This window comes from Poromitra crassiceps (assembly GCF_964638095.1).
Source record: "Poromitra crassiceps genome assembly, chromosome: 20".
In the NCBI taxonomy this organism is placed as follows: Eukaryota; Metazoa; Chordata; class Actinopteri; order Beryciformes; family Melamphaidae; genus Poromitra; species Poromitra crassiceps.
This window is the reverse complement of record NC_139637.1, coordinates 7832178-7852984: the sequence shown is the minus strand read 5'-3', so window position 1 is coordinate 7852984 and position 20807 is coordinate 7832178. Positions and strand designations below refer to the sequence as shown.

The window sequence follows — 20807 nt, the reverse complement described above, 5'->3', positions numbered from 1 at the left end:
ACAGCGGCCCCCCCTCACCCCCAGTGCGCACCACATGGATTGCCTCAGTGACTTGTTGGCTGAGGAGGAACCTTGTGAGGGCCGATGTGCTGTAGGGGCCCAACTATGGACCCCCTCTGGGGACCCCCCTCCGGGACAGGCCGAGAAGATGCCGGGCTAACCATTTACAGAGTTTCACATTATAGAAATACAATTTACAAAACAGAAAATTGAAAATGTAAATAGGAGTCCAACAAAAGCAATACGAAAATGTAGTCTTTAAATGATCCTAAGATCAGGGAAGAAAGTTGAAAGTGTAAAAAGGTAGATTCCAAAAAGAAATAGAAAATTGAGTCTTTAAGTGTTAGTAAGTTCAGGAAAAACTAGCTAATTAGCTAGCTGAAAAGGGGGAAAATGATCAGGAGTTCCACGAGGGTGATCTGAGGGATCCATGAGTCCGCATTGGTGGCATCAACCAAGATGAGATGAGGGGAGGATAGGGGTCGGTGGTGATGATGAGGCCGGGGAAGGGGGGGAGGGCGTTAGGAAGGTGCAGGAGTAGTGGGTAGATGGGCCAGAGTGACAACAGGTGGCCAGGACGGTGGCGGTCGACGGGCGGGCGGGGTGTAAGTCAGGCCAGTGAAGGACACCTGAGGAGGAGAGAGAGAAGAGGGGAGAGCCAGTACGAAGGAATCTGCACAGAGGTGGAACTAAGTTTCTAAGGATATTAGATATTCTGTCCATACTACTAGGATGACTAATACTATACTGCTAATTCAGGTCTAGGTAGTCTAGGTCTAAGTTTAGACTGATCCTGCTGGCTTGAGATAGCTCGCTCAGCAGTTCAGGACTAAGTTTATTCACCAGCTATTAGATTTTCTATCTAAGCTACTGGGTCGACTGATGCCATACCGAGCCACTTACTGCCCCCTCGATCCTATCCCTTCCTCTCTCCTCCAAACCATCTCACCTAACATATCTCCCTTCCTCACTACCTTCATTAACTCCTCTCTGTCCTCTGGTCTTGTCCCCCCTGCTCTAAAGACTGCAAGAGTCAAGCCTCTGCTTAAGAAACCCTCCCTTGACCCTACTGCTATTCACAACTACAGACCTGTCTCTCTTCTCTCATTCCTTTCCAAAACCCTCGAACGAGCAGCGTCCGAACAACTTTCTCTCTATCTCTCCCAAAATGACCTCCTGGACCCTCTGCAGTCCGGTTTCAAGGCCTCTCACTCCACTGAGACAGCTCTTCTTGCTGTCACAGAGGCCCTTCACACTGCTAAGGCCTCATCCCTCTCTTCTGTTCTTGTCCTCCTTGACCTGTCTGCTGCCTTCGATACAGTCAACCACCAAATCCTTCTTTCCACTCTGTCTGACCTCGGCATTTCAGGTTCTGCACTCTCCTGGTTTGCTTCCTACCTCTCAAACCGCTCATACCAGGTCTCATGGAGAGGGTCCCTCTCCAGATCCTGTCCTCTTACCACCGGTGTCCCCCAGGGCTCAGTCCTGGGCCCCTTACTTTTCCTTCTCTATATCAGATCTCTTGCCTATGTAATCTCTTCTCGTGGCTTTTCTTATCACTGCTATGCTGATGACACCCAGCTTTTCCTTTCCTTCCCCCCCTCTGACACTCAAATCGAGGCTCGCATCTCTGCATGCCTCAAAGACATTGGTGTCTGCCCACCACCTCAAGCTCAACCTTGGTAAGACAGAGCTACTCTTCCTCCCAGGAAAAGACTGCCCTCTCGCAGATCTCTCCATCTCCATTGACAACACCACTGTACTTCCCTCCCAAACAGCTAAGAACCTTGGGGTGATCCTTGACAACCAGCTGTCTTGCTCTGCCAACATAGCTGCTACAGCACGCTCCTGTAGGTTCTCTCTCTACAACATCTGCAAAATCCGTCCCTTTCTCACAAGAGAAGCGACTCAACTCCTGGTCCAGTCTCTTGTCTCCTCCCGCCTGGACTACTGCAACGTGCTCCTGGCCGGCCTACCTGCCACCGACATCCGACCGCTTCAGCTCATTCAGAACGCTGCAGGCGGTCTGGTATTCAACCAACCCAAATTCTCTCACGTCACTCCCCTCTTCCAGGAGCTCCACTGGCTTCCCATCTCGGCCCGCATCAAATTCAAGACACTGGTACTGGCCTACAGGGCAGTACACCAGTCAGCTCCCCTGTACCTGCAATCCATGGTCAGGTTCCAAACCTCTCAGCGCTCCCTTCGCTCCTCCACCAGTGCAGGTCGCCTCGCCCCTCCTTCGCTACGGGGGCTCAAAAGTCGCTCATCCCGATCTCGACTCTTCTCGTCCCTGGCACCTCAATGGTGGAACGAGCTTCCACCTTCGGTCAGGACAGCTGAATCACTGCCGATCTTTCGGAAAAGACTAAAGACACACCTTTTCAGGCTCCATCTGGGCCCTTCTTGATCTAACTTCGTTCTCTCTCTTTCTAAAAAAAAAAAAAAAAAAAAACTAACCTTGTTACCACTAACCTAAACTTGTACCACTGTTCCTTCAGAAGTTGTAGTTGTCATAGACTGTGCTCCATAGTTGATTGCTCTATTGCTGACAAAAAATGTGTTATTGTAAGTCGCTTTGAATAAAAGCGTCTGCCAAATGACGTAATGTAAATGTATATTATTAAATTAGGTCCAAGTCTAAGTTTATACCGATATTGCTGGCTTGAGACAGCCCGCTCAGCAATTCAGGATTATATATACTCAACAGCTAATAAATGTTTCCATTGAATGACACCATCAAACACAACCATATGATTGGGAAAATAAATGGGTTTTGAGTGTAGTTTTGAAGATTTCAATAGAGCCAGCTTCCCTAACTAACCATAGGACTGTGCATATAAACCAGATACAGTACACGAAACAAAGCAGTGTTTGCCAATATCTGATAAAAGATAGTTGCAAATGGCACTGCTGTTGTCAGGCCTTGCCTGGTCTTTTGCTTGTGAAAGAATAAAGGAAGAAGTAGATGCATAAATATAAGGAGAAGCTGAACTAAATGTGTCATATCATACAGGCTCAAAGGGCTTTCCTGAAGCCCATGCTGTTGTGAAGATTTCGAGTGACATCACTGATGATATTACTCACGCCCACCTACTTAGCCATCACCACTGAGTGACATCACTGATGATATTACTCAGGCCCACCTACTTAGCCATCACCACTGAGTGACATCACTGATGATATTACTCAGGCCCACCTACTTAGCCATCACCACTGAGTGACATCATAGTTGTCATAACCAGCTTTTGTCCTATATCACTTGAAAGTTGCTCATTAAATAGACTCCTCGGACATAATAAACTTAACGACCTGATCTGTCAGAGGACCTATCGAGGACTGTTCTGCTTCTTTTACAACAGCGCCTCCAGTCATTATGTTGCAGTGGAACAAACTGTTAGGCTTTGCTTCTTATCAATGTAAGCTCTTTGGCACAAATGGTGATGTGTGTTGTTACAGCGTGTGCACATGTACGTTTTCATAGAACATCAACGTGAAACAGGGAGGAGTAACTGACAGGAGGGGAGCTTTAAAACCCCCATCAGTAACTTTTTCACATTAATATAACAGCTTTTTAGTCATTGAAGATGGTCCAGTGTATTCTAAGAGGCAGAATGTCCCCTCTATTGGTCACACACCGCCCTCCAAAGGCCTCTCCTGGCACTAAGCATTTTGTGCCTGCATCTCGTAGACAGCATGAGCGGCATACCGCGCATGCTCTGTACAGCGGAAGCGCTGTGTTCAGTAAAACAAGGAAGTAACTCGGTGCGGATTTGATATGAAAATGACGTTTGGATTATTATTTCATCATGTGGTGAGGGGGGCAACCTCCATTCCGACATACCCCTATTACGACAATCCTCTATTACGACATCCCCCTATTACGACATGCCTCTATTACGACATGCCCGACGTGCCCCTATTACGACACATTTTAGTACCGCCATTCCGACAGTTTAGGTTCGCCAACATAGCCTACATGCCCGCAACGGGGTCATGCCTATGTTCCCCGGGTTCTATGTTCCCCGGGTCCTATGTTCCCCGCTCCCGAAAAAGGGTCCTATGTTCCCCGCTCATGGGGCGAGTCGGCGAGTGCAAACAGCAAAATCTCGAGGTTGTGAGACTTCATTGAAAGACTGCATGAGGGAAAGCTCGAGTCTAATAGGCTCAGATATATGCACACATTCGAGTCTGACAGTAAAAATAAATTATAAGTTGGTGACTGCACAGCGGCAGCAGCAGCAGCAACATATTAGCCTACATTTTTCAGAGAGAGAGAGAGAGAGAGAGAGAGAGAGAGAGTGAGATCAATATTTGCAACATTCACGCAGCACAAATCGCCTCTGCCTATATAACCCACAGCCATGCAGAAGTTCTGTAAAGCCATTCAAATATATTGTTTAATTTCGCTTGATATAGCCTAGCCGCAGGGAAAGTATAGACTAAGTAAGAACTGGTGAGAAACTGCTGGCCGCCACCTATTAGCTGTCGGTGGAGGTGATTTCTCCGCTAAAGAAAGCCATTAATTAATTATTAATTATTAAAGCAGGCCTATTTGTTTTCGTTTCCTATATATTTTCGTTGTCATGTTAGGGTATCCGTTCCGTTCATTTCATGAAGTTAGAATTTAGCCTACAGTTAATGTGTTTTTGAGTTTGGTATTAGGCTATTGTATTTGATAAATAAGAGCCGCAAGCTAAAACAGACAGCCGGTGTAAAACTGTCAGGATCGGAGTTAGACATGTGGATCTATTCGCGGGTAGTTGAGGGCCAAGACACTCTCCAAGAGTAGGGGAGTTGTGGAACTTGATAGCTGGGGCTGCACTGTTCGAGGTTTGGGAACGGTTGCAGAGATTGCAGAGGTTGCAGGTTGCAGAAGTTGCAGGTTGCAGAGGTTGCAGAGGTTGATGTGATCCTAGTTTAGATTTATGAATCACTCGCCAGGACCTGCAGGAACAGGCCCTTATAGATCCGAATATGACATCACCTGTGTTATGACATCACCAGCGAAAGGCATGAAAGACACTTATGAATCATGACATCATCAGTGATCGATGACATCATAGTAGGAATGACGACGTCAAAGTAGGAATGATGACGTCATCCTAACAAAAACAGTTTGACCTTTTTTTCTATCACAATCCAGTCATATAAATGGAAAAATAACACATACAAATATATAGTTAATTTCCTCTGCACCTGTCGGATGCGACTTGGATGTGCGTGTTTTTAACTGTTTTAGATCAAAACAGAACATGCGGAGGAACACTCATATGAATAGTTAGTGATCGCCCTAATCAAAATTACCTGACAGCTCCATGGTGCTGAAACAGTGCACCGCAAGCATAATGGGCGAAGAAAAAATAAAACGAAATAATAAGTGTTATATCACTACGTGGCCGACAGATGCTTCTCTAGCCTGTATAAATGTTACAAATTGCTATAGGGAAAACTTTCGTATTGTGGCTGTGCCAGGAAAACGTGATCCTCCCGTCTCAAATCAAAAAGAGCCTTGATTGACTGGCTGCCCCTGTAAAATAAACAAATAGCCTATAGCCTATGGAAATCAGTGGTTATCAATTCAAGTCGCAGGCGAAAACTCGCAATGCAACTTGTGATGATAATAGCCTAGTAATGACATTTATATTAATTACCTCATGTCGGAATGGGGGAATGTTTGAAAAAGAAGTAAGGTGCCGCTACTGCGACAATGGAAAAAAAATTGTCGTAGTAGTGGCACGTTTGAAAAAAAATGGAAATGCCACCACTCCGACAATTAGACGTCAATGTCTAAGTAGAGGCATGTCGGAATAGCAGCATGTAACCATGTGGTGAGTACCCAATGTCACATGTACATAGAGCTTTCTGGTGCTGTGTTTTGTTGACTTTGAATGGCGATACTGATACAGACTATTGCACCCAGAGGGCGCAGTTTCCCCAATAGGAAAACTTGGAAAAGTTGCTGAATGGGGCTTTAAAGTCGAGCTGAACCCAAAAATGACTTTTATTTTATTTTAGTTCAAATACCTGGGTATGCAGTGCACCTATGCATGCCAAAAAAAATCACAAAAATCTAATTTCTTTAGTTTTTCACACTTTTTCACATCAAAAGTTCATTTTTCAAGATTTCATTCATAACCGTAAACTAAAGTTTGCTGAAGTCACATAGTACTATAACATTTCTACCCCATTTCATCCAATCATATCACGACATGGCAGCTGTCAATCAAATCTTCATTTCAGGATAATTTTCTCTTCTAAATGAAGGAGAAAATGGCGCCTAGTGCCTGTCATCTGGCAGAATTCCTATCCCATAAACTAACTACTAACTTGGCCATTTGTATGTTGATATACACAATAAAGAAAACGGTTATGCCTAAGAATGCAAAGAAATGTAACTGGCTCGTTAAAACTCGCATTCCAGGAATATTGTATTTACCACAATAGCGTTAATGGCGCGTGCTTGAGAGCCTGGTTGTCAGGGGTCGCACCTCGGAGATTCCAGGCCGATGGGCTGCACTCTCCGCTCCGGCAGCTGGCTGCCTGCAGCTTGCTGAGCTCCACTCAGCCACTAAACCTCACATCACCAGGCTCTTCCCGAGGAGAGCGCCGCAACATGCTGAATCCCACTCGATTTGGGGGTGGAACACGCCAGGATTGGCCAAAGCCCAATCCAGTCCCCAGAATTGTCAAATAAAATCATCGACATGCTACTATGACCCGCCTCTCAACCTGTCATCTCAGACAAGTTATGTTTTCAGTCTGAAACGGACTCTGACCCACGCGCCACTTGGGCTCCGAACGGGTTTGGGTTTAAGCACCACAGACACACTGTCAACCCCTATAGGAATATTATAGGGATATTAACACCCTCAGGTCACAGACACACTGTCAACCCCTATATGAATATTATAGGGATATTAACACCCTCAGATCACAGACACACTGTCAACCCCTATAGGAATATTATAGGGATATTAACACCCTCAGATCACAGACACACTGTCAACCCCTATAGGAATATTATAGGGATATTAACACCCTCAGGTCACAGACACACTGTCAACCCCTATAGGAATATTATAGGGATATTAACACCCTCAGGTCACAGACACACTGTCAACCCCTATAGGAATATTATAGGGATATTAACACCCTCAGGTCACAGACACACTGTCAACCCCTATAGGAATATTATATGGATATTAACACCCTCAGGTCACAGACACACTGTCAACCCCTATAGGAATATTATAGGGATATTAACACCCTCAGGTCACAGACACACTGTCAACCCCTATAGGAATATTATAGGGATATTAACACCCTCAGGTCACAGACACACTGTCAACCCCTATAGGAATATTATAGGGATATTAACACCCTCAGGTCACAGACACACTGTCAACCCCTATAGGAATATTATAGGGATATTAACACCCTCAGGTCACAGACACACTGTCAACCCCTATAGGAATATTATAGGGATATTAACACCCTCAGATCACAGACACACTGTCAACCCCTATAGGAATATTATAGGGATATTAACACCCTCAGGTCACAGACACACTGTCAACCCCTATAGGAATATTATAGGGATATTAACACCCTCAGGTCACAGACACACTGTCAACCCCTATAGGAATATTATAGGGATATTAACACCCTCAGGTCACAGACACACTGTCAACCCCTATAGGAATATTATAGGGATATTAACACCCTGGGGCCAGTTGCACCAACTGGTCTTACACTGGTCTTAAGCTAAGTTGGTCGTAACTTTACGACCTAACAGCTACGCCGGTTGCACCAAGACGGCTTAAGCCTTCTTTTCACTACGACCAGGCGTAACTCTTACGCCTGGTCAGGAGGAGGTGTAGCGCCTGCCTGTAACAGAGATCTCCGTGTCTTATCAGCGGAGACCTTTTTGAGTCCTTACCGTCATCGTCGTAACACATGATGTTACGACATCTTTGAAGCATGATGTTAGATTACAACAAACTAGTTGTGTGGCTTAGCCTTCCCAAATGTTGCCGTTAATTTTTTAGAATTTAATACATAGAATTGGGAATGTTACATTCAATTTAATTCAGACTGTCTGTCTGGCTCAATCGCCGCCATTTTCCCCCCGGAGCGAGAGAGGGTGGGAGGAGTGTAGTGTAGTGATGCACTTACAGTAGTGGCTGATAGAGCGTAGTGGCACAGTGACGCTCCAAGCAGGTCGCGAGGCACATTTTTGCAACATCATCCAATCAGGGGGCATTCCCTGGCAATTCACATGGACGCGCATTGCTACGACCAGCATAGTTAAGACCAGACGTAAGCCCTGTTGGTGCAACAGGCGTAAATCCACTCTAAAGACTGGTCTTAACTAAGACCGACGTAGGAGTTACGACCAGGCATAGTTAAGACCAGTTGGTGCAACCGGCCCCTGAGGTCTAAGGGTATTTTTTTGGAACTGAACGTCACCAAAGTGACATCGGGCGATGTCACTTTCGTGACACAAAACTAAATCAAATCGCCCATCCATCTAGGCAATTTTATTATAGGATATATAACATACTTGATTATCAGGCCGCTATGCGGCCTGATAATCTAGTTTGCTGGTATTATGCTGTGTGTGTGTGTGTGTGTGTGTGTGTGTGTGTGTGTGTGTGTGTGTGTGTGTGTGTGTGTGTGTGCGCATGTGTGTGTTGTTTGTGTGTGTGTGTGTGTGTAAGGTATCGGTAGGTGGCACTATGCCGAATTGCATGAAATCCGGCACTGAAATCCGTGATGTCCCCCTCAGCGCATTCCCCGAGTGTGAAGTCGATCCGCCGAATGGTTCTCGAGATAAACAAAATTTGTGTTGCCAGTAGGTGGCGCTATGCCAATTGCACAAATTCAGCACTGCACTCTATCAGGTCCCCCTAAGCCACACATGGGCAAAATACAGCCCACGCATGCGGTGTGGCCCACGATGGAATTGCATTTTTTTTTCCTTCTTCTTTTTTTCTTTTTTTTTTACAGTGCACCTGAACACAACATACAAGATACCTGCTGAATAAGTGTCCAAATGTTCATGTCATTCTGGCCAATACTCTACTTCTGTTATAACATTTCATTTCTAGCGGGCCTGGGGCCACATTTGGCCCCAGGCCCGGACTCAAAGAAAAACAAAACGACCCCCAAAAACTCAATAAAAGGCAGAATGATGTTAATAAATCTCATCTGCTACAGCCATTGGATTTGTATCACTATTATATCAGGAGATTAACAAGAAATTACCAATCACACCAGGAGAGAGGGTTAAAAATAATAATAATAATAATAATAATAATAATAATAATAATAATAATAATAATAATAATAATAATGATTGGATTTATATAGCGCTTTTCTAGACACCCAAAGCGCTTCACAGAAATCATTATTCATTCACACCATTCGTACCAGTGGTGGTAAGCTACAGGTGATGTAGCCACAGCTGCCCTGGGGAAGACTGATGGAAGCGTGGCAGCCATTTCGCGCCTACGGCCCCTCCGACCACCACCAACATTCATAGACATTCATACCCATTCATACGAGGCAATGAGGGTTAAGTGTCTTGCCCAAGGACACAACGACAACAGCTGGGAGGGAGCAAAAATAGGGTGACTCCCGTGAAAATCAGGAGTGTTGGCAGGTATGATCTCCAATGTGTGGCCCTTCACTTACTTGATGTAAGCCAGTATGGCCCTCAGGAAAAACATGTTGCCCACACCTGCCCCAAGCACTTTCCCCAAGTTTGAAGTTGATCGGACTAACGGTTATCGAGATAAAGCGCTTTCTGTGTTTGCCAGTAGGTGGTGCTATGCCGAATAGCATGAAACTTGACGTAAGGTGTGTGAGGGGGGGTGAGGTGTGTGTGGGGGGGTGAGGTGTCTGTGTGTGTTGGGGGGGGGGGGGTGAGCTGTCTGTGTGTGGGGGGTGAGGTGTGTGGGGTGAGGTGAGGTGTCTGTGTGTGGGGGGGGGTGAGCTGTCTGTATGTGTGTGTGGGGGGGGGGGGTGAGGTGTGTGTGTGGGTGGGGTGAGGTGTCTGTGTGTGGGGGGGGTGAGCTGTCTGTGTGTGTGTGGGGGGGGTGAGGTGTGTGGGGGGGTGAGCTGTCTGTGTGTGTGTGTGGGGGGGGTGAGGTGTGTGGGGGGGGGGGTGAGCTGTGTGTGTGTGTGGGGGGGGTGAGGTGAGGTGTATGTGTGTGTGTGTGGGGGGGGGGGTGAGCTGTCTGTGTGTGGGGGGGGGGGTGATGTGTGTGTGTGGGGTGAGGTGTCTGTGTGAGGTGGGGGGGTGAGGTGTCTGTGTATGTGGGGGGGGTGAGGTGTCTGTGTGTGTGTGTGTGTGGGGGGGGGGGGGGGTGAGGCCAGGTGTCTGTGTATGTGGGGGGGGGGTGAGGTGTGTGTGTGTGGGGGGGGGTGTCTGTGTATGTGGGGGGGGGGGTGAGGTGTCTGTGTGTGTGTGAGGGGGTGAGGTGTGTGTGTGTGTGTGGGGGGTGAGGTGAGGTGTCTGTGTATGTGGGGGGGTGAGGTGTGTGTGTGGGGGGGGGGAGGTGAGGTGTCTGTGTGTGTGGGGGGGGGGGTGAGGTGAGGTGTCTGTGTGTGGGGGGGTGAGGTGTCTGTGTGTGTGGGGGGGGGGGGTGAGGTGAGGTGTCTGTGTATGTGGGGGGGGGTGAGGTGTCTGTGTGTGTGGGGGGGGGGGTGAGGTGTCTGTGTGTGTGGGGGGGGTGAGGTGTCTGTGTGTGTGTGGGGGGGTGAGGTGTCTGTGTGTGTGTGTGGGGGGTGAGGTGTCTGTGTATGTGGGGGGGGGTGAGGTGTCTGTGTGTGTGGGGGGGGGGGTGAGGTGTCTGTGTGTGTGGGGGGGTGAGGTGTCTGTGTGTGTGGGGGGGGGGTGAGGTGTCTGTGTGTGTGTGGGGGGGTGAGGTGTCTGTGTGTGTGTGTGGGGGGGTGAGGTGTCTGTGTGTGTGGGGGGGTGAGGTGTCTGTGTGTATGTGGGGGGGGGGGGGTGAGGTGTCTGTGTGTGTGTGTGGGGGGGTGAGGTGTCTGTGTGTATGTGGGGGGTGAGGTGTCTGTGTATGTGGGGGGGGGTGAGGTGTCTGTGTATGTGGGGGGGGGGGGTGAGGTGTCTGTGTGTATGTGGGGGGGTGAGGTGTCTGTGTGTGTGTGGGGGGGGTGAGGTGTCTGTGTATGTGGGGGGGGGGTGAGGTGTGTGTGTGTGGGGGGGCGGGGTGAGGTGTCTGTGTATGTGGGGGGGGGGGGTGAGGTGTCTGTGTGTGTGTGGGGGGGGGTGAGGTGTCTGTGTGTGTGTGTGGGGGGGTGAGGTGTCTGTGTGTGTGTGGGGGGGGGTGAGGTGTCTGTGTATGTGGGGGGGGGGGGGGGGGTGAGGTGTCTGTGTGTGTGTGGGGGCGTGAGGTGTCTGTGTGTATGTGGGGGGGTGAGGTGTCTGTGTGTGTGTGGGGGGGGGGGTGAGGTGTCTGTGTGTGTGTGGGGGGGTGAGGTGTGTGTGTGTGTGTGTGTGGGGGGGGGTGAGGTGTCTGTGTATGTGGGGGGGGGGGTGAGGTGTCTGTGTGTGTGGGGGGGGCTGAGGTGTGTGTGTATGTGGGGGGGTGAGGTGTGTGTGTGTGTATGTGGGGGGGGTGAGGTGTGTGTGTGTGGGGGGGGGGGGGGTGAGGTGTCTGTGTATGTGGGGGGTGAGGTGAGGTGTGTGTGTGTGTGTGTATGTGGGGGGGGGGGGGTGAGGTGTCTGTGTGTGTGGGGGGTGAGGTGAGGTGTGTGTGTGTGTGTGTGTGTGTGTGTGTGTGTGTGTGTGTGTGTGTGTGTGTGTGTGTGTGTATGTATGTGGGGGGGGTGAGGTGTCTGTGTATGTGGGGGGGGCTGAGGTGTGTGTGTGTGGGGGGTGAGGTGAGGTGTGTGTGTGTGTGTGTATGTGGGTGAGGTGAGGTGAGGTGTCTGTGTATGTGGGGGGTGAGGTGAGGTGTGTGTGTGTGTGTGTGTGTGTGTGTATGTGGGGGGGGGGTGAGGTGTCTGTGTGTGTGTGTGTGTGTGTGTGTGTGTGTGTGTGTGTGTGTGTGTGTGTGTGTGTGTGTGTGTGTGTCCTACTCTGGTATCAACATGAGAAAAGGCAGATTGAAGTAGAGTTTGGACTTGAACATGTTTGACTATATAAATGATATCAATGGTGTTAAAAGCAGTGTTATGCTTTGACAGAAACATCAGAATAGCCTCCTTTGTTTCAGCTAAATAAAGTATTAAACAGTCAACTGCTGACATGGAAAGTCCCTCACAGCAGCTTGTGACATCTCTTCATTCAGTCCTGCTGTGAATGAAGATGATGGCTGATAGAATGTGTCACCATGAAAGTGTTCATAAATCAACAGATAATAAACAGCTCTATTAGAATCAAAAGAGTTTCTGTATTGAGTCTTGTTGTCTCATCAGATGCCTGTGAACTCACACTGGATCCAAACACAGCAGGCATACTCCTCCTCCTGTCTGAAGACAACAGAAAGGTGACGAGGGTGAGAGAGAAGCAGCCATATCCTGATCACCCAGAGAGATTTGACACCGTGTTCCCTCAGCTGCTGTGTAGAGATGGTTTGACTGGTCGCTGTTATTGGGAGGTGGAGAGGGAAGGATATGTTTCTATAGGAGTGACTTACAGAGGAATCAGCAGGAGAGGAGGGGGTAATGACAGCAGGCTTGGAGGGAATGAAAAGTCCTTGAGTCTGTGGTGCTCTGATGATCATTACACTGCTGAGCACAATAACAGACACACAGACATACCTCTCCCCTCCTCTCACTCTAACAGAGTCGCAGTGTATCTTGACTGGCCTGCTGGCTCTCTGTCCTTCTACAACGTTTCCTCTGACAAACTGATTCATCTCCACACGTTCAACTGCACCTTCACTGAACCTCTGTACCCTGGGTTCTATCTGTGGTCTTATGGTGACTCAGTGTCTCTGTGTTAGTTAGAGGAGTGAGAGAGAAACACACTGTGACCAAACACAGCTGCTGACATGATGCTTCACTCTGTACAGGATCACACACACACACACACACACACACACAGTCTGTTGTTGATGATTGACAGGTTAAAATCTCTTTCTTTTGGACCTTTGTTATGTTTGTATTTTATTCATGTCACCAAACTAAACATCTCTCATGTTTCCAACAATTTAAGGTTAAATTCACATTGTTTGATCGTGTTGGTTTCAAACATTTGATTCTATACTTTTTATATAACTTTTACTTTATATATAACTTTGACTTAACATGTGATTACAATGTTCCTCAAATCAAATCATATCTTGTTGATATGAGGTCATGAAGAGATGAGTGTGTAGTGTGCATATAAGTATCAACATCTGCCATTAAACAAATCTGACTCATTCTGCTTATTTCACTATTATTTAATACAAAACGTGTGTGTGTGTGCGCGCGCGCGCGCGTGTGTGTGTGTGTGTGTGCGCGTGTGTCTGCGCGCGCTCGTCTGTGTGTGTGTGTGCAGCTGTGGCTGAAATCATCCTGATTCATTTGCTGATTGTTGTGGTAAAAACTGTGAGTTTGATGATTTGAGGAGTCAAATGATTTCAGTTAACTTCCAACATGTTGCCACAGCACAGCTGAGCCTCTACACCTCATCTCAAACTGTTTCATATCAAGATTAGAGACACATTTACAACGTTTTGCAATGCGTCCATTCTTCTGTCTAGCGCTTGATATTCACGTGTGTGGTTGTTGTCTGTGTGTGTGTGGGGGGGGGTGAGGTGTGTGTGTGTGTGGGGGGGGGGGGTGAGGTGTCTGTGTGTGTGTGGGGGGGGGTGAGGTGTGTGTGTGTGTGGGGGGGGGGGTGAGGTGTCTGTGTATGTGGGGGGGGGGGTGAGGTGTCTGTGTGTGTGTGGGGGGGGGTGAGGTGTCTGTGTGTGTGTGGGGCGGGGTGAGGTGTCTGTGTATGTGTGTGGGGGGGTGAGGTGTCTGTGTGTGTGTGGGGGGGGGTGAGGTGTCTGTGTATGTGGGGGGGGGGGGGGTGAGGTGTCTGTGTGTGTGTGGGGGCGTGAGGTGTCTGTGTGTATGTGGGGGGGTGAGGTGTCTGTGTGTGTGTGGGGGGGGGGTGAGGTGTCTGTGTGTGTGTGGGGGGGTGAGGTGTGTGTGTGTGTGTGTGTGGGGGGGGGTGAGGTGTCTGTGTATGTGGGGGGGGGGGGGTGAGGTGTCTGTGTGTGTGGGGGGGGCTGAGGTGTGTGTGTATGTGGGGGGGTGAGGTGTGTGTGTATGTGGGGGGGGTGAGGTGTGTGTGTGTGGGGGGGGGGGGTGAGGTGTCTGTGTATGTGGGGGGTGAGGTGAGGTGTGTGTGTGTGTGTGTATGTGGGGGGGGGGTGAGGTGTCTGTGTGTGTGGGGGGTGAGGTGAGGTGTGTGTGTGTGTGTGTGTGTGTGTGTGTGTGTATGTATGTGGGGGGGGTGAGGTGTCTGTGTATGTGGGGGGGGCTGAGGTGTGTGTGTGTGGGGGGTGAGGTGAGGTGTGTGTGTGTGTGTGTGTATGTGGGTGAGGTGAGGTGAGGTGTCTGTGTATGTGGGGGGTGAGGTGAGGTGTGTGTGTGTGTGTGTGTGTGTGTGTATGTGGGGGGGGTGAGGTGTCTGTGTGTGTGGGTGTGTGTGTGTGTGTGTGTGTGTGTGTGTGTGTGTGTGTGTGTGTGTGTGTGTGTGTGTGTGTGTGTGTGTGTGTGTGTGTGTCCTACTCTGGTATCAACATGAGAAAAGGCAGATTGAAGTAGAGTTTGGACTTGAACATGTTTGACTATATAAATGATATCAATGGTGTTAAAAGCAGTGTTATGCTTTGACAGAAACATCAGAATAGCCTCCTTTGTTTCAGCTAAATAAAGTATTAAACAGTCAACTGCTGACATGGAAAGTCCCTCACAGCAGCTTGTGACATCTCTTCATTCAGTCCTGCTGTGAATGAAGATGATGGCTGATAGAATGTGTCACCATGAAAGTGTTCATAAATCAACAGATAATAAACAGCTCTATTAGAATCAAAAGAGTTTCTGTATTGAGTCTTGTTGTCTCATCAGATGCCTGTGAACTCACACTGGATCCAAACACAGCAGGCATACTCCTCCTCCTGTCTGAAGACAACAGAAAGGTGACGAGGGTGAGAGAGAAGCAGCCATATCCTGATCACCCAGAGAGATTTGACACCGTGTTCCCTCAGCTGCTGTGTAGAGATGGTTTGACTGGTCGCTGTTATTGGGAGGTGGAGAGGGAAGGATATGTTTCTATAGGAGTGACTTACAGAGGAATCAGCAGGAGAGGAGGGGGTAATGACAGCAGGCTTGGAGGGAATGAAAAGTCCTGGAGTCTGTGGTGCTCTGATGATCATTACACTGCTGAGCACAATAACAGACACACAGACATACCTCTCCCCTCCTCTCACTCTAACAGAGTCGCAGTGTATCTTGACTGGCCTGCTGGCTCTCTGTCCTTCTACAACGTTTCCTCTGACAAACTGATTCATCTCCACACGTTCAACTGCACCTTCACTGAACCTCTGTACCCTGGGTTCTATCTGTGGTCTTATGGTGACTCAGTGTCTCTGTGTTAGTTAGAGGAGTGAGAGAGAAACACACTGTGACCAAACACAGCTGCTGACATGATGCTTCACTCTGTACAGGATCACACACACACACACACACACACACACAGTCTGTTGTTGATGATTGACAGGTTAAAATCTCTTTCTTTTGGACCTTTGTTATGTTTGTATTTTATTCATGTCACCAAACTAAACATCTCTCATGTTTCCAACAATTTAAGGTTAAATTCACATTGTTTGATCGTGTTGGTTTCAAACATTTGATTCTATACTTTTTATATAACTTTTACTTTTTATATAACTTTGACTTAACATGTGATTACAATGTTCCTCAAATCAAATCATATCTTGTTGATATGAGGTCATGAAGAGATGAGTGTGTACTAGTGTGCATATAAGTATCAACATCTGCCATTAAACAAATCTGACTCATTCTGCTTATTTCACTATTATTTAATACAAAACGTGTGTGTGTGTGCGCGCGCGCGCGCGTGTGTGTGTGTGTGTGCGCGTGTGTCTGCGCGCGCTCGTCTGTGTGTGTGTGTGCAGCTGTGGCTGAAATCATCCTGATTCATTTGCTGATTGTTGTGGTAAAAACTGTGAGTTTGATGATTTGAGGAGTCAAATGATTTCAGTTAACTTCCAACATGTTGCCACAGCACAGCTGAGCCTCTACACCTCATCTCAAACTGTTTCATATCAAGATTAGAGACACATTTACAACGTTTTGCAATGCGTCCATTCTTCTGTCTAGCGCTTGATATTCACGTGTGTGGTTGTTGATTGGTCAGATTTACAAGTGACCCACGTGGCCACCACACAAACCGCATTCTGATAGGCTGTTGACACCCCCCACCCCCGCAATATGCGCCAAAGTGGTTTGGTCCATCCACTCTGTTTTTTTCCCACATGGCAGATTTAAACTGCAGCGCGCGACTCTCTATGCAGGTGTGTGTGTGTGTGTGTGTGTGTGTGTGTGTGTGTGTGTGTGTGTGTGTGTGTGTGTGTGTGTGTGTGTGTGTGTGTGTGTGTGTGTGTGTGTGTGTGTGTGTGTGTGTGTGTGTGTGTGTGTGTGTGTGTGTGTGTGTGTGTGTGTGTGTGTGTGTGTGTGTGTGTGTGTGTGTGTGTGTGTGTGTGTGTGTGTGTGTGTGTGAGAGAGTGAGAGAGAGAGAGCTCTCTAGGGAGGGAGAAGTGAAGCTGTGGGGTCATGTGACAATAACAATGGGCGTGGTAAACTATACACAGTTGGAATCAAAGTTTCCTGCATCTTGGTCTAGGTTGTATAATGATCTAGTCAGTTGTTTCTCTGGACACTTTGATGTACGTGTGTCTGTATTGTAGAGATAACAGAGAAACTGTCATCAAAACAGTCATTCTTCTACATCTATTTGTTTTCACTTCTTGGAAATGTAATTTATCAGTTTGCTTGGGACCACCTGGAACCTCCTCAAAGACTCCTGGTGGTCCCCCCGGACCTCACATTGAGAACCACTGATCTGGATTAAATTAAATTAAAAGAGAAACCTTAATTAGGGAAACTAAAATAACAAAACATGACTACACAGTAAATGAGTAAATGTGTAGTTATGTGATGTCTGTCTGTCAGCATCACAGTCTCTCATCTTCTTCAACAGCTCTCTGGCTCCCTCTGCTGCTGACAACTGAGGAAACTTTATTTGTATTTCATATTTGATGTGCTCATATTCTGTTGTATTTCCCTGCTGAGTCCGAGCTGCAAAGGTCTAATTTTAACCGATAAATCTATAATTGATTATTTAGTTTGAAGACTTCACACTCAACACAAAGCAAGTCAGCAGACGAGGAATATGAAGAGTGTTGCTGTTAAAGAGCCACGATCAGCAAAACTTCCCTGCATGATTCAAAGTGATCAAAACAATACAAAGTGCTGAGTGTTCAGTTGATAAGTTAGTGCAAAAAGGCTGCACAGTAGCAATGAAGTGCTACGACTGCATCAACTAATCAAGCTGCTTTCTGCCTTCCCTCAGTCATATCATGTCATGTCAAATATATCATCTGAAGAAGTAACACATGGGCGTACACCGCATGCTTAGTGAGAAAGACAGTGGTGTTTGGCAATAATATAAATACATTAATAATTATGTTTTATTTCTTTAGCACTTTTGCAGGTAGAGTTATTAAGTGTTTGACAGGGAATAAAACAAGTAAAAGCTAACAGGAATGAATTGAAAACAGATTAAAGAAGGATCAAATTGCAAAATGCAAGAGAGCACCAGGTAGAAACAAATTGTTTATCAAATGAGTTGTGTGCATGGTTTGGCTCAAATTCATTTCAACCAGTGAAGTCAAGCTTCTGTCCATTGGTCAGTCATAGAGTCTTGATTCTCATTGATTTCTTTCAAGACAGCATGTATGAACCTTTTTCAAGATTTTGTTCTCAGTTTGTGGATTGAATCCAGCAGCTTAACTGGCTGAATAGAAAGTGAATTGACCCTTGACCCTGTGCCATGCTTCCAGGTTCAGCTCACGCTGACATCACTGTCTCCTGATTTCCCTCTAGATTAAGATGAAGCTCTGCCTCTTTTTTTAAACCAGGAGCTTTAGTGACTCAATAATAAGAGCTCTGTTTACACGCCTATGTTACAATTTACAGTGTTACAATATACAGTGTTACAATATTACAATTTACAGTGTTACAATGTGTGTCTGTGTGTGTGTGTGTGTGTGGGGGGGGGGGGGGCATGTAGACCTGAATGAGGGAGTTCATGTAGGCAGGAGGGGGTGTAGACCTGAATGAGGGAGTTCAGGTAGGCAGGAGGGGGTGTAGACCTGAATGAGGGAGTTCAGGTAGGCAGGAGGGGGTGTAGACCTGAATGAGGGAGTTCAGGTAGGCAGGAGGGGGTGTAGATAGAATAAGTGTCATGTGCCTATACTCTAGCAAAGTACAAGTTAACTAACAGATTTATAACGCTACTCCCTTTGTGCTGTGGTCTCATTTTGACACTTTACAGAGTCCAGTCATCAATGGACAAACGTCGCCAAGTCGCAGATGATCACCAGTGTGATGTAATGGGCTTTTGTACCTCATGGGTATCCGTAGTTGATGACGCTGTACGTAACACGGAAGCAAACAGAACGTGATACTGTGCTGAACTGCATGAGCTGTATACTGAACTGCACGAGTAGCTACTAAAGTTATGCTGATATAAAGTCGTTGTCAACCCTCATTAATATTACAACCAGTGTCTTTTGCTAACAGCGACCAGAACAGAGGTATGTTTACTATTTGTTTTACATTCAAATGATCAAACAGAGGATTTCATACCTGGAAAAGATTATTACATATTGAAAGCATTTTGTCTACGACGTATAACAACACCACGCTCTATTTTTGGAGCATTTCATGTTGTCTCACACAAAAATATACGTTTTAGAGATCATTGACAGTATATGTTATTGTACTTACAAATGCTCTAACCTAGGTCAGGGGTTTTCAAAGTCTGAGACTGTGAGCCTCCCCCCAGACAAAGCTTGGGAAAAGGACCCCCCCCCCCTCTCGCTCAATTGCCTATGTCTATGGGATCATGATTATTTTGAGTCCAGACACTCAACAATTGTGACAAGATAGCTTGATATTACTGTTTAACATACATCAGACGACACCAAATACATAGAAAGACCTGTCTGATGGCATTTATTTGTTCTGACTCTGGGAAAAACTCTCAAATTCCCCAAAACTACTGTATATCTGAACTACGGTATCTCTTTAACCAAATCACACTCATTTAGTCTATTCTATGTGACAACCTTTTAAAAACTATTTTTTTCATTTCCTTTCACTGAGTCTCGACTGAAACTGCTTGGAGCCCCCCTGGGGGAGGCCTGCCTCCCACTCACTTTAAAAACCTCTGATCTAGATCAAAAGCTACTGGGTTTAGACTGGTCCAACCTGGGCTGGAATTGTCAGTGATTGTTTTACTCTTTTCCAGAGGAGTTGTTTTCAGCCATGTACACGAGAGCTGCCGAGATCCTGGAGAAAGCTGAGCAGAAGCAGGGCGCTCTGAAGACTCTGGTGTACGACAGCGGCTTTGAGAACATCAAGCAGCTGTTCGCCCTGGTGTGCGAGACCCAGAAGTACTCGTCCATCCTGCAGGAAATCATCAAGTCCACCAAGCTGCTCAAACTGAGCCGGCTGAAGATGAGCCTGGCCAAAGTGCTGGTGTACGACCTGCTGCTGGGCCGGGGGCTGAAGTGCGGCGGCGCCTGGAAGGCCGTGATGACGAAGCACCGGTCCAGACTGCAGGCGGAGCTGGCCCGCATCAAGATCAAACACAAGGTCAGCAGGAACCAGGACCTGCTCCCTGCCACCGGCGTCCAGCCACCCGAGGCCGAGCAGCTGCCCAGGTATCAAGGGTATTAGAGTTAAAGGGATAGTTCGGTTTGTTTGAAGTGGGGTCCTATCAGCTAGTTCGATACACTAACTTAATTAGGTACAGTGTTCTGGAGGCTGGGCACATTGTGGAACGAGACCGCGCACTCAGCGCAGCACCCAAACCAGCCTTTTCTCTGTAAGTACGGGGGGTCAACAACTAAAACGTAATTTAGCCACCTAAAACAACGGCCACCTAAACAAATCGATATCCGTGTACATGCACGCTCTATTTTGACAATTTTCAGCGTTTTACTTTTCCGCAAAACAGCAGTTTCATTCGGCACTGCTTTTTCTCCCAACCGTACAACTACCGTATTCCTCCGCTAAATGCCTGGATTACTCCGCAGTTATTTGGGGGTATTTTATTTCTCCCGGTTTGTTAGTGAAGACACAACAAATAGAATACACAAACGAAAATATTAGTGATTTTGATAGCGAGGATAATATGCCATTCACCTTGGTGACAAGAGGATACAATTATGAACCAGAGAGAATACAGAAGAGGAACTTTTGCAGAGAGTGAACAGGCAGAAAGAGAGATGCGCCTCCTGCCTAAATGCCGGGGTGCCCTGCAGACCTTTTTCACCATTCCCAGGATAAATTTTGGAAAACGACCCAGACCAGAGAGGCCAGGTGACTTGTTGTCTCTAAAGTAAGTCAGTGTTTTGTCTCTCTTCTAAGCCTTCCTGTTTTGTAAACCGCGGCTCTGTGCTCTGTACTGGCTTTTAGCGGAGGAATACGGTAGTTGTACGGTTGGGAGAAAAAGCAGTGCCGAATGAAACTGCTGTTTT

The 20807-nt window shown here is 47.2% G+C and overlaps 3 protein-coding genes and 1 pseudogene across 4 annotated transcripts in view; all 4 read left to right on the top strand.

Annotated features, from left to right (window-relative positions):
- LOC310794441 (NLR family CARD domain-containing protein 3-like) overlaps positions 1-13002 on the top strand; it is a gene marked incomplete at its 5' end in the record, with an annotated part of 32108 nt that extends 19106 nt beyond the window's left edge. Inside the window, one exon of the mRNA XM_083656440.1 lies at positions 12468-13002. Within this exon, the coding sequence (XP_083512566.1) occupies positions 12468-12980 (513 nt within the window). The 3' untranslated portion in view covers positions 12981-13002. The remainder of the gene's footprint in view (positions 1-12467) is intronic.
- The window catches only part of LOC310794544 (NLR family CARD domain-containing protein 3-like), a gene marked incomplete at its 5' end in the record, with an annotated part of 243770 nt that overhangs the window by 19956 nt on the left and 203007 nt on the right, over positions 1-20807 (top strand). The window lies entirely within an intron of this gene.
- On the top strand, positions 13344-15614 carry LOC310794440 (stonustoxin subunit beta pseudogene; annotated as a pseudogene). Its single transcript has 2 exons — positions 13344-13347; positions 15085-15614. The product of its transcript is annotated as a stonustoxin subunit beta pseudogene (transcript).
- Positions 18728-20807, top strand: part of LOC310795167 (28S rRNA (cytosine-C(5))-methyltransferase-like) — a 6420-nt gene continuing 4340 nt past the window's right edge. The window contains exons 1-2 of the mRNA XM_083657217.1: positions 18728-18857; positions 19574-19988. Of these exons, the coding sequence (XP_083513343.1) occupies positions 19591-19988 (398 nt within the window). The 5' untranslated portion in view covers positions 18728-18857; positions 19574-19590. The remainder of the gene's footprint in view (positions 18858-19573; positions 19989-20807) is intronic.